Raw genomic sequence first — 14,204 nt, 5'->3', positions numbered from 1 at the left:
GGAGGCTGAGGTGGGCAGATCACCTGAGGTCAGGCGTTCAAGACCAGCCTGGCCATCATGGTGAAACCCTGTCTCTGCTAAAAATAACAAAAATTAGCCAGGCATAGTGGCTCACACCTGTAATCTCAGCTACTCTGGAGGCTGAGGCACAAGAATCACTTGAACCCAGGAGGCAGAGGTTGCAGTGAGCCGAGATTGTGCCACTGTACTCCGGCCTGAGCAGCAGAGTGAGATTCCATCTCAAAAAAACAAAAAACAAACAAAAAAAGTGCTAAGTTGGATCACACTGACAATCAGCATTGTAGAGAAAACAAAATCATGAGAACTATAGACCAAAAAAGGCTTTATGGAGATTGGACTAAAGCAGGGTGGATAGAAATTAGTTAGAGAGAAGTGTTTAAACAGAACATTATAGAAGAAATGATGTGAGTGAAGACGCACACACAGGAATGAGTATTTCAGTGTCTCATTACAGAGACTGATGTGATTAGAATATGTATTAAGGAACAGAGGAAAATATTGGCTAAGTAGGTGAGACTACCTAATGAAAGGCCATGACATTCAGGAAGAGGAATGTAAACTTGTCTTAGCCAGAATAAAGAACAACAACTAGGCTCACGCCTGTCATTCCAACACTTTGGGGAGGCTGAGGTGGGCGGATCACTTGAGTCCAGGAGTTCAACTTGGTGAAACTCCTGGACTGGGCAACTTGGTGAAACCCTGTCTCTACAAAAAATACAAAAATTAGCCGGATGTGGTGGCATGCACCTGTAGTCCCAGCTCCTCAGGAGGCTGAAGTGGGAGGATCGCTTGAGCCCAGGAGGCTGAAGCTGCAGTGAACTGTGAGCATGCCATGGCACTCCAGCCTGGGTGACAGTAAGAGCCTGGTACAAAATTAAAAAAGAAAAAGACAGTAAAGCTTCTTTTTTATTGATGATAAGGTCGCAAACAGGTAATTCATTTGATCAAGGTTACACAGCTAGTAGAACCAGGATTTAAGCCTGGAAGTCAGACTCTAAAGTCAATAACATTAGCTGTTAGACTATACTATATCTCCCCTTTCTCTAGTGCTTCCTCCTATCTCATTTGGTATGATAAATAGCTTTTGGTTTTTTCAGTTTCCTGTAATAACCTTCTTTTGTCATGATCACCCCCCAATTCATCCTTTACACTATAATCAGAATGAGTGTTCCCAAATATAAAGTGATATTTGACTATCACTCTGTGTATCAATGCAGAATTAGATTGGCCACATATAGGGAACCCAAAATAGCATTGGCTTAAACATAAAAGGTGTTGATTATTTTACATAAAAGCAGCCTAGGACTAGAAAGGTATATCTTTGGTGTCATTAGTAACCCAAGCTAATCAGTCATTAGTGACCTGCATCGTCATGTGGACTTCTATCCTCAAGGTCACCTAAAAACCAATCCTTTCTTTCTTTCTTTTTTTTTTTTTGAGACGGGGTCTCACCCTGTCGCCCAGGCTGGAGTGCAATGGCACAATCTTGGCTCACTGCAACTTCTGCCTCCCAAATTCAAGCTATTCTCCTGCCTCAGCCTCCCAAGTACATGGGATTACAGTCACGCGCCTCCACACCCAGCTAATTTTTGTATTTTTAGTAGAAAAATACAAAATACATGGTTTCACCATGTTGGCCAGGCTGGTCTCGAACTCCTGACCTCATGTTCTACCCACCTCGGCCTCCCAAAGTGCTGGGATTACGGGCATGAGCCGCCGTGCCCAGCCCAAAACCAATCCTTTCAACTAGAGCTCCCACCATCACACCCATACTCTATGGCAGAATTTTAGTCCAAAAGGAGATGCAGGATATAAAGGCCTCATTCTCCTGGGTGAGCTCTTTCTAAGCAGCCTTTTTAGAAGCTCCCCTCTAAACTTCTGCTTACATAGCAGCTTTGAGGGAATTTAGGGAGTGTCACCTTTTATCTAGACACACTGCCAGCTGAAATAAACTCAGGGTCTGTTAGTAAGGAAGAAGAAGAAATGGATATTGGGTGAGAATCAGCAGTATCCACCACATTTTAGCAGGTCTGCCAGACTGCAGCTCTGTTAAACTTACTGCTCTATCTTTGACATGTAGCACCAGGCTCGGTAGAGTAAATGAATACATTTTCTGTAGGATAAAATCAGAATTCAGCAACATGGTATTTAAGGACCTTTATGACCTGGCCACAGGGATCTCTCATCTCGCTCATTGTTGAATCACTTTCTGCTTAAGCCATTTTAAATTCTTTGAAGTTATCTGAAGGTGCTATGTCTTTGCACACGGTGGTGTTCTCTTTGCTGAAATGTCATCCTCCCTCTTATGTGATCAATCTATTTCTTCAGGTGGTTCAACCTAATAAAATTACTTAGCCAGCTTGGTAAACTTTTAATCATTTAAGACTCAGATCAAAACTATTTCTTTAACATTTTTAGTCAACAGTAAATACACAACAAATATTTACAATATGCCTATACTGGACTAATTATTCTCAGAGGTTCTTAAGAGAGTGACAAGTTTTGTTTTTACATGTCTAATTAATATTAATGAAAAGGAATACGAAGAGTGGTTTATGGATGGGATGAGAAGGAAGCCAGTGAGTACTCAGAAGGTGACCCCTAGGGATTTGGCCTGGAATGGCAAGAGCTCAGACATGTCAGAGGAAGAATTTTTTTTTTTTTTGAGACGGAGTCTTGCTCTGTCGCCAGGCTGGAGTGCAGTGGCGCGATCTCGGCTCACTGCAAGCTCCGCCTCCCGGGTTCACGCCATTCTTCTGCCTCAGCCGCCTGAGTAGCTGGGACTATAGGTGCCCGCCACCATGCCCAGCTAATTTTTGTATTTTTACTAGAGACGGGGTTTCACCATGTTGGCCAGGATGGTCTCGCTCTCTTGACCTCGTGATCCACCCACCTTAGCCTCCCAAAGTTCTGGTATTACAGGCATGAGCCACTGCACCTGGCCCAAGAGGAAGAAATTAATGGTCAGCTGGATATGGGATGAAAGAAGAGCTAATGAAAAGATGATCCAAAGTCTTCAGGCCCAAATGGTGGAGACATGCCCAGTGGCACAAAAGTGTGGTGGAGAGTTGCTTTTTGTGTGTGTGAAGAGAGGAGGATGGGCACGGTGATGGACACATTGAGCTTGTAGCAGTAGGGCATCAAAGTAGAAATAGCATGTAATATCTTTTATCTCTACTGAATTATTTTTGAAAATACTTTAAGAAAACAACAGTACTACTGTCTGGAAAACAGTTGCTGTTGTTTAGTGCTGTGTGCCCGATTGGCAATGCGGGCATGTGGTAGAGTTATTTTATTTTATTTTATTTTTGAGGTGGAGTCTCATTCTGTCGCCCAGGCTGGAGTGCAGTGGCGTGATCTCGGCTTACTGCAAGCTCCGCCTCCCGGGTTCAAGCGATTCTCCTGCCTCAGCCTCCCGAGTAGCTGGGACTATAGGCGTGTGCCACCACGCCTGGCTAATTTTTTGTATTTTTAGTAGAGACGAGGTTTCACCGTGTTAGCCAGGCTGGTCTCAATCTCCTGACCTTGTGATCTGCCTGCCTTGGACTCCGAAAGTGCTGGGATTACAGGCATGAGCCACCAGGCCCGGCCGGAGTTACTTTTATTAAGCAACAGGGGTCCTCTTTGCTTAAAATTCAACAACAGGACATGTGCTTTGTTGCAAGGGTAGATTTAGGTTAGTCATGATGACCTTCCTCAGTCTACTATAGGCAAGTTCTTTAAACTCTGAGTTTCTTTATGAAATGAGGATGATGATAGTGCTTACTTATACAGTTGCTCTAGGATTAAGTGAAATACTACAAGTAAAGCATTTGGTGTGGGGTTTGGCATCTAGTAAGAATAATGATAGCATAAAATTTCTAGAACAGACTTCAAAGAGATGCTACAATACCTTCTATTTCTAGGGTATTTCTAGAGATACTTCAGGAAAAAGGAGCACCCGTCTTGGATAGTTGGGTTCGGGCTAATGATTTTGATTGCAGCACAAGAAAAATAATTAACCTTCAGAAATGGGCCTGCATCTATGACAATAAGCAGCATCTAAAAAAGTCATAAATTGTTTCAGAAAGTGATTTAGCCTATGGAATAGTTTGATGTTGGTTATCTCTTTTGGATACTTTAGGGTAAGATGATGGCATGCAAACACTGCAGTGACATTTTCAGCAAGGAGGGTGCTTTGAAACTAGCAGCCACAAGCAGAGAGGACCAGGGAATTGAAACAGATGATGAGAAGGACTCACTTAAGAAGCAGCTGAGAGAGATGGAACTGGAACTGGCACAAACCAAACTGCAGTTGGTGGAGGCCAAGTGTAAAATTCAGGTTGGTGATTTGATAAAAGAACAAGAAGAAAGAATAAACAATTAATGGTCCAGGATACTCTAGTACTTCAGAATACACCTATCTAGGTCAGAATTGTATGATGAATACATTTTCTGTCTGCTAATGTGTCCTGCATAATCACATTTTATATCATGTATTCTTAACGCTGATATAAACAAATATATAATTTTAAATGAAATTTTAATAATTAAAATTATATCTTATGGGAATTTAATTAAGCATATGCTTGTTTTTTTTACCCTGAGATTTTTTGCTTACATCCTTTCTCACAGAATGTGGTCACTTCAGTGGCTGATCCTGAAAATGAAAAACCAAACCCCCTCTGCTGTGTCCACCCTGAGAGTCACACATTGGCTGACACCCGTTCTTTCCTTTAGAGCTTCTTTTTATCTTTAGCTCATTTTGTCAAACCTCTTTCCCCATTATCTTTCTCCATATTGGAGCATAATATAATTAGAAATAGTCCTGGCTTCTGATGGACTCTTCTTCATTTCATTTTCCCAGTGATCCCTACCAGCACCATGGCTGCCATGTCGCCAGCCTCCACCACACCAGCCAGCTTCCACCATGTGTCTGCTCTGACCTTGGACATTCTTAGGGCAAAGCCTATTTCTTTGGAACTGGAATTCATTCATGCTTCTACTATCAGTAAAAATTCATCCATATGTTTACATTTATTTGTGGTTTTTAAACCTGTTATATCGGGTTGCAACCTAAACCTAAATTTGGACCTAAATTGCAGGGAAAAAAAGAATAAAATGAGCTTTTCTTTCACTGTTTAAAGAAAGCACAGATTCTAGATTTTTGATAAGGCTTTTAGCTCTTAACTTTATCCTTGTACTAAGAAGCCAATTCAATCTCTCCTGGGTTTTGTGGGAGGAAAATTGGCAGCACATACCTTGAGACTCCAAAAAGCTGCACACTTTTATTTATTTATTGTCAAAGAGAAAACATTTATTTAACTCAGATGATTTTCTTGCTTTAATTAGGAACTTGAACATCAGAGAGGGGCCCTTATGAATGAAATCCAAGCTGCGAAAAACTCTTGGTTTAGCAAAACCCTGAACTCTATCAAAACGGCCACGGGCACCCAGCCATTGCAGCCAGCACCGGTCACCCAGCCACCCAAGGAGAGCACATAGTTCCAGCCTTACCCAAGCACAAGAGCACAATGTTCAAAGCGATGGAAATCTGGGAGGATTCTTCCTGGTATCCCTTTGAAGGAAAGTCAAGGAGGCCAGAAAACAAGCCAGAATCTTTCATAGCTCTCACTCTTTCTTGTATGACACTTTTCAAAGGGATGTTATTTAAACTGACCTGTTCTATGTTGAATACCTATTTTCCAGCTTCATGGAAGGCCATGTTCAGATCCATCATAGTATTACACATTATTTTGTTTGCCTGATGTTTAGTTGGAAATAAGTAATTCAGAACTAAATGCTTTTTTATTTAGAACTAATTATTCATAATTATTTTTATCTTACATAAAAATGGAGACATCTGTTATTCCAAGGTTGAAGTGATAAGAAGATCTTTGTCACAGGAAAAAAAAAATTGAAACCTAAACATCTTAAGTTTTCAGGATTTATTCAGATAAAGCACACTGTGGGGCCAGGCATGACCACTCTCAGGTTTCCTCCTGAGCCTGATTCCCAGGGGAGTGTTAATCCTGTCCAAAGGAAAGAACCAATCAGCGATCATTGGTTTACTTTCATTTTCTGTTCGGTACATCTGGAAATGAAGTGCCAGGAATAGACGGGCTGTTCAGATTATACGCTAGGTAAAAGGAACTGAGATTTTAATAAGTGTAGGTTAGGATCATTTGGGCTGTGGTATTCTAACAGATCCTTTTAAGAATTCCACATAGGACTTGTGGGTTCCTAAGTACGCCTAAGTATGGACACAGATGTGACTTCTGGCGATTATAAAGTTAAAGGTGGATATTGCGCCTTACAGACTTAGGGAGCCTTTACCAGAGACGCCTAAAAAGCCCCAGGTTCAGCCATTGTGCTGAATAGAGTGGAATATAGAACCAGGGACAGAGTATTTCATTTAACGTTGATATATACTTGCTAAGGAAACACTAACAATACTGTAACTTTGTTAAAGGACATAGTATTGAAATGGGAAATAGAGGTCAGGCTCACATCATCTTAGTTTAATGCTGGGCAACTTTTTCTGATTTCTGTAGTTCCCTGAAAATGTGTCCTTCGTACCCATAAAGAGATACAAATGCATTTGTAACATTTTTGATTGAATATAAAACCTTTACAGAAATACCTATCTCATGGAAAGGTAAAGCTATTGTTTAAAAATTAGTGGAAATATTTTTTCAATTATATTTAACATGCCTATAAAAATAGTCCTTGCAGGAAATTATTTGATAAGAGCAAAACTATTTTTATTTTATAAACTATTTTGGAGGCCTCTGATCCTTTCAAACCAACCAAACTACTATTAGATATGTACAATAACATTTGTTGATATTCATCATTGGCCTCATTGTTGAACATATTATTTGCAAAGAATCTTAAACTCTGTAGTGCCAGAATGATTCTCATCTGTGCCATATTTTGCAATTAAAAGTAACACACCCTTCGAAGAATCAAATAAGAGCCATCTACATCCCAGGAGGATGCACCAAGTTGCTCACAGTGGATCTTTTCCTCTAAAATGATCTTTTATGTTCTAAAAAGTGAAATCCCCTTTATCTGTGTTTATATTCTCTACAGCCCATAAAACTGATGTGATTGTTATGTTATACTCATCAGATAATACTTTTCTTACATAAATCTTTTGTTGTTGTTCTGACATCTTTCATTACAAAATTTATTTTCTTAACAAAAAGGAACATAACCCAGCATTCCAAGTGTCTGTGTTGGCTTTAACATTCTCTACATGGTGGTCTAGATAAGCTAATTTTTTTTTTTTTTTTTTGTAAAATGTAATAGCTAGAAAATGTTATCTTGGCGCTTGTTTTTGTAAATCATTTAGTATAGGCTGTTACCTTTACTGGTACTTTACGCTTTGATTCCAAGAAGCCTTGTGCAGTTGCCTTATCAAATGGCCAGCTAAATTAAAGATGCTCTTTTGTGTTGTGAATTTCATAGTTCTGTACAGAGCTTGTTTCAATTTACAAAAATAAGTACATTCCACAGAATGCCTAAAGTGTGTAATTTTCTTTAAATAATAGTAGGTGAGGGAGAAACATAATGGCTCTAGGTCAATCCCTTATCTAAAGACCTTGTTCAACTTCATAGTCCCTTTCCTTTTAAAGAGAAGAAGAGAAAAATACCCCCTGGCCAGGCATGGTGGCTCACGTCTGTAATCCCAGCACTTTGGGAGGCTGAGGTGGGTGGATCACCTAAGGTCAGGAGTTTGAGACCAGCCTGGCCAACATGGTGAAACCCTATCTCTACTGCAAAATACAAAAATTAGCCGGGCTTGGTGGCAGGTGCCTGTAATCCCAGCTACTTGGGAGGTTGAGGCCGGAGAATCACTTGAACCCAGGAGGCAGAGGTTGCAGTGGGCCAAGATTACGCCATTACATTCCATCCAGCCTGGGCGACAAGAGCAAAATTCCGTCTCGAAAAATCACCAGGTACATACCTCTCAAGTTTGATAAGTCCATCTTTTGAGTTTTCTTTTAGCTCTTTCAAAAGATTACGAGGGCAATACATAGTTTTTTTTTTTTTTATTCTCCAGCCCCATATCATACTTGGGTATGCCTGTTGGTACCATAAGCCTAAACTCTCCTTCACTGCAATGCCTTTGAGTCAGTAGCAATAGTAAAGACTAGAAACAAAGAAAATTCAGAATTTGGTATGTGATATGATTGTTCATACAATATGTTATAATAGCAATATTCCAAACAATATGTCCTTCACTGTCTATTGTTGGAAAACTCATGCATCCCAGCATGAAGTAACTCCTAGTTTTAATTTTAGTTATTTTGAGATATATTTGAGAATTGCATCTCTTCTCTTGAATTTCATTTAGAAGAGATTAACCAGCCAAATATCCAGGAAAGTTTCAAAACATTCTAGTGTTTTTCATCCTTTGCTAGGATGCACTCTGTACAAAACATTCCTCTGAAAATCTAATATTTGCAGTATCTAAGAATTGATCATTTCTATTTTCATTAAATTCTGTGGAAAAAATTAAATGAATGAAATTCAACTTCATAATTCAGTTCATCAGCTTTTATATCTTGAGAATCTAAACACGTCTTTAAATCTGAAAGAAACCAAGCTGGATTTTGCAGTGCATATGTTTGCTAGCTTCCCACATCCTGAACCATGTCAAAATTTGGTTTTATTTAGTTACATATAATTTAATGCAAAGAAATTCTCAGTTACTTAATGTTCTGTTTATTTATGAGTGCCTATCATCAGGAACACTAATTCCTATTAGTATAGGAATGCCATTCAACCAGTGTCTTCTGCCCCTCTCCCAGCTGTTAAATTAGTACTTTCTTCTTCATTGGCTTTCTGAAATGTCCTGAGTAAAGTAGAAAAGCAACCTTTGTATGGATGTGGGGATATTTAATAGCATGTATCTTGTTTCATTTTTTTTCCTATGGTGTATTAATATTTATTTTTCTCCAACCCCTGCTCCATTTTCTTAAAATATTTTCCAGTTAATAACTAGTTGCTTTATTTCCTAGCTGAAGTGAGAAAACCAACAGAAAACAATACAGATTTGGGCAGAGGAGCTAGAGTTACATCTTTAAAGGAGTGAGCCAGTCACCCAGGAGAATCACATGTGTAACTGATGTAGGGGTTTAAGTCTTCGTACTTTCACTAAAATCTGTCTACTAACTCTCCCACCAACCTTTGCATCGAACACTTAGGTAGCTGCCTGATTAGGGGGGCCCCTTTAAGGGAAAAAAAAAACTTTTTAAAAATTAAATGCCTTGGTTTTGTTTTATCTTCTGGGAAAGAACACTTTTACTTGATTAGCAAGATGATTATATTATATAACTTGCCCTTAAAAACACTCCAAAATACTGACTCTTTTTCTCCAATTACAAATGAGAGTGTGAAGAAATTCTGTTGTATGATTTGAACACTATTAGGTTTGTATGTGTGTTTAATTGGAAGAATTTTATATAGAGTATCTCTGCTTCTTTTGTTTACCTGGGTACCACACAACCAAATACACATTGAGATTTCAAGAAATGATGATGAAAGCCAGAAGGCCAGACCACAGCTCTGCAGCCTGTTTCCTACAACCAGATATAAAACTCTTTCTCGTCGGCATGCTGATAGTCACACTGAACTAGAACTGTCCCAACACATTCTTCCTCTCGCATAATGGCTTCCATTTAATACAGGCAAAGCCCTTTACCTTAGCAAATTCTTTATCTTTCAAAAGTGACCAAAATGAGGACTTCAACCTTGGCTGCACCTCAATAGGAGATGCTGATCTTGAGTTGTAATGAGAAAAGTGGGCATACAGAAGATTTTAGTGACTGCAGTCAGCTGTCTGGCATTCCTTTCTCAGTTTCCATCTAAAAGACTACATATGTCAAGCTTATCTCCATCTGAATTTGCTGCCTGCTATAAAAACATTTCATTAATATATCCCATTCTTCCTACCTCCATCTCTGGTTTGTCATTAGTGGTATTCTGAAAAGCTTAAGAAAAAAGAATCATTGAGTAGAAAGTGAACATTTTAAGTTATTTTCCTTTTTCATTGGCAATTAGTTAACATGTAAAATCTTTTCCATTAAACTGTATAACTTTTAATAACTATATATTATATATGGGATAAAATATATGGACTGAATTGTGAGAATATAAATGCATCGAAAGACTCTGGTGTCATGAAAGCACAAGAATAAGGCTGGAGATGGTCCCAGATCCAAGATGTCCCAAAAGCCTTTTGTATCAGTTTCTCTATTTTTGGTATTTTGCATAATGCATGGATCCTTAGTTCAAATGAGGGACAAAGTTTCTCAGTCAGCCCCACTTCCTTTCTTTCTAACTCCTACCTTTCCCTTGCAGAGGAGGTAGTAGAGATTCTGAATTGTCTATTTTTATGAATTCCATTATTTTGTCCATGGCATCTCTAATGAAAACAGGTTCTAGAATAAAGGAGTTGATTAGTCTGAACAGTACTAATTAACTACAAAATAAACGTTAGTGATCAGCCTCTTCCTCTATAAACAATGACCAATTAGACGTTTCCGTAATTCCATGTATTATGTATAGTACACTCTATAAATGTAAATGTAATGCTTGTCTAAAAAGTGCAATTTATTGTACATTGTCCCAACAAATGTTTACTTTTATAATCGTTATGAACTTGAATTGGATTAGTATTTTGTTTTTATGTGTGAATGAAGCCTTGTGAAATAAACAGTTGCAACTGAGAAGGTAACAAGGTGACTGTTTTTGTGAGCCAGTGATGTTTTCAATGCTTTGTGTTGCCCCTTTGGCCCCATTAAGCAGTAATAAACATTTGTTCTGAAGTCCATGTATGTCTTTTTAATTTTTTTTAGTTGACTTTATTCTGACTCATTTGAACCCAATGTTTATGTAACACTTCTTATACCTGACCCCAGACTCCAGTCAACGTAGAAAACACACAGTATATACCTTGCAAAATGATACCCTGTGCAGCACCACCACAAAGTGCTTCATTTTCCTCTCTACTGAGGTTCCTTGATTCCAAGTAACAGAAACCCTTGCAAGCTAGCTTAATAATAGTAATTTTAAGAGGCAATTAATTAAAAGGAAATAGGATATCTGTATCATAGGTCCCAAAGGCCAAACACTTGGGCCTGAACTGGCACTAGGACAAGGGGCTGGAATGCCATCAGGACTCTGAAAGCAACTGTTCCCATAATTGTGCTTCTGCTTGTCCTTCCAGATGACTTACCTGCTTCATTCTTCTCTCTGAAAACAGGCTTTCTCTGCTTCTAAGTACACAGCTACCAAGTTTACATATCCTCTCTTCAAACTACCAGCAGAAGACTACCATCTCAATTGTTCCAATTACAAATTCTGGAAAAAATATGATTGGCTAATCCTGGGTCAGGTAGCTGCTGTTAGTCCTTTAAGGTACAGCAAGGTAGGAGATACTATATAATTCAAACTAAACTTCAGAGGCGCTTATGAAAGTGGAGATAGTGTGCAGAGAATCCCAATCATATCTCATTTGCATTTGCATTTTGTTCTGGGAATCCATGGAACCCAAGTGAAATCTCAAGAGATTGGTCAGCTCCTCTTGGAATTCAGCATGTATTAAAAAATAATCAAAGACTGTAAGATTACAGCTTTTGGCCCAAATTCAGACCACAGACATCTTTCATTTGGCCATGTGGTATTTTTTGTTTGTTTTCTGAGATGGTCTTGCTCTGTCACCCAGGCTGGAGTGCAGTGGCGTGATCTCAGCTCACTTCAACCTCCACCTCCCAGGCTCAAGTGCCTCCCACCTCAGCCTCCCAAGTAGCTGGGACTACAGGCATACACCACCATGCCTGGCTGATATTTCTATTTTTTATAGAGACAAGGTTTTGCCACATGGCCAGGCTGGTCTCAAACTCCTGAGCTCAAGCAATCCACTTGCCTCAGCCTCCCAAAGTGCTGGGATTGCAGGCATGAGCCACCATGCCTGGCCCCCATCTGGTGTTTTAAACAATGTGAAATTTGACATAAAAAGTAAAACAATCAAAATTACTCAGAAGTGCTCACTTCAACAGCACATACACTAAAACTGTAATCTACAGAGAAGACTGTTGTGTCCCCTGCACAAGAATAACACACAAATTCATTAAGCATTCCATATTTTGCACAGTCCCCAGAAGGTCATTTCTTTATCTGCTGACAAGCCCCAAGGGAACAGTATGAGTCATAGCAAAAAAAAATTTTAAATATCCATTGAATTTGGCAGTTAGGAAATCATGAGTAAGCTTGACAGGTACAGTAACTGGGGGAAGCAGTAAAGGCTGCCTGCATGCAATAGGACAACTGAATGAGAAATAATTTCATTTTGAAAGGAAAATTATTCCAAACTTTGGAAACAAGGCAAAAAGGTGAGTGGCATGTCCTTTCAGTGTCAAACCAAGGACTAGGGGATTGTACTTTGTTCATTTCATCGTTCACTATTGATTTAAAAGTCCTATACTGAATCTATACATTAACTTGTAGATTTTTGTCCAGTAAGAATGCAAATCCCTACTTCCTTTCCAGTGGAACAGATAACACCAAAAGTTATAGTTTATTACCCTGTGAGACATTAACAGGTTTATATCTAACCTTGCCACCTTATACTAACATTACATTGTTAAATTGCCTATAAATACCTGGCTACTCAAATACACTCTCAGTAACTAATGAGTCGAATAAAGTATTTGTCACATGTCCATTTATATTTGCATAATATTGTCTGGAAAAGCCTCCCTTAGTGTTACTTCTGAAAGACCTAAATAGAGTGAAGAAACGATCTGTGTGATGACCTGGACGAAGAGGATTACAGGTAGAGAGAAAGCTGGGTACAGACTTGGAGGCAAGAGCAAACCCAGTGGGTTCAATGAATAAGAAAAGTGCCAGACTGTTTATATCAGGGAGCGGGGAAGGAAGAGTGGTGAGAGATGGGTTCTGACATGAAGCTCGTAAAGGTGAGATAAGATACATAAAACACTCAAGTTCACATTAAGGAGTTTGTACTTTATTCTAAGCCTAATAGGAAGCTGTTAGAGGTTTTTAAGCAAAGGGATATAATGATCTGAAAAGATATCTCGAGCTGCTCTGTGGAAAACTAACTCTTAAGGCACAATGGGGAAGCAGAGAAATCAGTTAGGAAGATAAATTTCAGACAAAATAATGATGACTTGGACCTGGGTGCGTAGGGTAAGAAATATCTTTTCCTTCTACCCATTTTAGGCTCACTGGCTGGGGATCCTGTAACAAAAGACAAATTAACAAGAGAAAAGCATAAATATTAATGTTAGTTTTACATAACATGGAAACTTCATAAAGAAATGAAGACCCGAATAAATAGTTAACCTTAGTGTTGTTTAGAGTAGGTTTGAAGAAGAATGGAGAATTGTGGGAAAATGTGATGGGGCTAAAAGACTGTGATCTAAGGGTAATAAACTGGGGGAAACTTAGCAAGGCCTGATGTTCATATTCGTCTCTACGTCCCCGTGTTTTCAGAGATAAAGATGTTACTTTTATTCCAGGTATAGACAGGGCAATTCTCACATGAGGGTATTACGTCCTGCTTCAGAGCAGAAAGGTGCAAGAAAGTTGGAGACATTCCTGCATATGTTCTTTCTCAAATTCCTTCAGTTCAAAGTATTCAATATGTCTAGGCGCCGTATTTTTGGGTAGCATGTCCCAAACCCCGTCAGGTGGTAGAAGCAGAGGTTGTGAGAACTCGTTAAATTCGCTACATATTTTGAAGATTAAGCCAGTAAGGCTTGTTATATAAGATGTAAGGCCTGAGATAGAAGACTCAGGTATGAGTCCTTAGCCTGAGCAATTAAGAGAACGAGGTAACTGTTCACTGCATTAGGTCCATGGGATATTTGTTTTTATTTAATTATGTACTTAATAATTCCAGGCTATTGGTTGGACACTTAAAAAAATTTATACGATAAAATACACAGCTCTTAGGAGTTCATCCCATGAACTTTGACAATTCTATGTATCGGTGTAATATTTCCATTACCTGGGCAAATTCCCCTTCGCCGGGCCTTAAGCATAATCTACAGAAAAAACTACGTACATAAATATACGTTTACAACTCAATGAGATTTCTAAAGTGAACCCACCTATCTATAATCAGTGTCCAAATCAAGAAACATTACCTGAACCTCAAAAGCCCCCTG

At 39.0% G+C, this 14,204-nt stretch overlaps 1 protein-coding gene and 1 non-coding gene across 9 annotated transcripts in view; both read left to right on the top strand.

The window, feature by feature from the left end:
• RABGAP1L (RAB GTPase activating protein 1 like) overlaps positions 1-10,843 on the top strand; it is an 830,901-nt gene extending 820,058 nt beyond the window's left edge. For all 8 annotated transcript variants that reach the window (XM_055111246.3, XM_063603797.1, XM_008978332.4 and 5 more), the window contains 2 exons: positions 4,145-4,342; positions 5,353-10,843. In XM_055111246.3, the coding sequence (XP_054967221.1) occupies positions 4,145-4,342; positions 5,353-5,505 (351 nt within the window). In that variant the 3' untranslated portion in view covers positions 5,506-10,843. The remainder of the gene's footprint in view (positions 1-4,144; positions 4,343-5,352) is intronic.
• A 1,212-nt stretch (positions 10,844-12,055) lies between these two features.
• Positions 12,056-12,161, top strand: LOC112438378 (U6 spliceosomal RNA). Its single transcript, XR_003026811.1, has one exon. It is a non-coding gene; the product is annotated as a U6 spliceosomal RNA (small nuclear RNA).
• Positions 12,162-14,204: the final 2,043 nt, after the last annotated feature.

The sequence above is a fragment of the Pan paniscus genome, chromosome 1 (genome assembly GCF_029289425.2).
Source record: "Pan paniscus chromosome 1, NHGRI_mPanPan1-v2.0_pri, whole genome shotgun sequence".
Taxonomy (NCBI): domain Eukaryota; kingdom Metazoa; phylum Chordata; class Mammalia; order Primates; family Hominidae; genus Pan; species Pan paniscus.
Note: the sequence above shows the minus strand (reverse complement) of the source record. Positions and strands in the feature narration are given on the sequence as shown.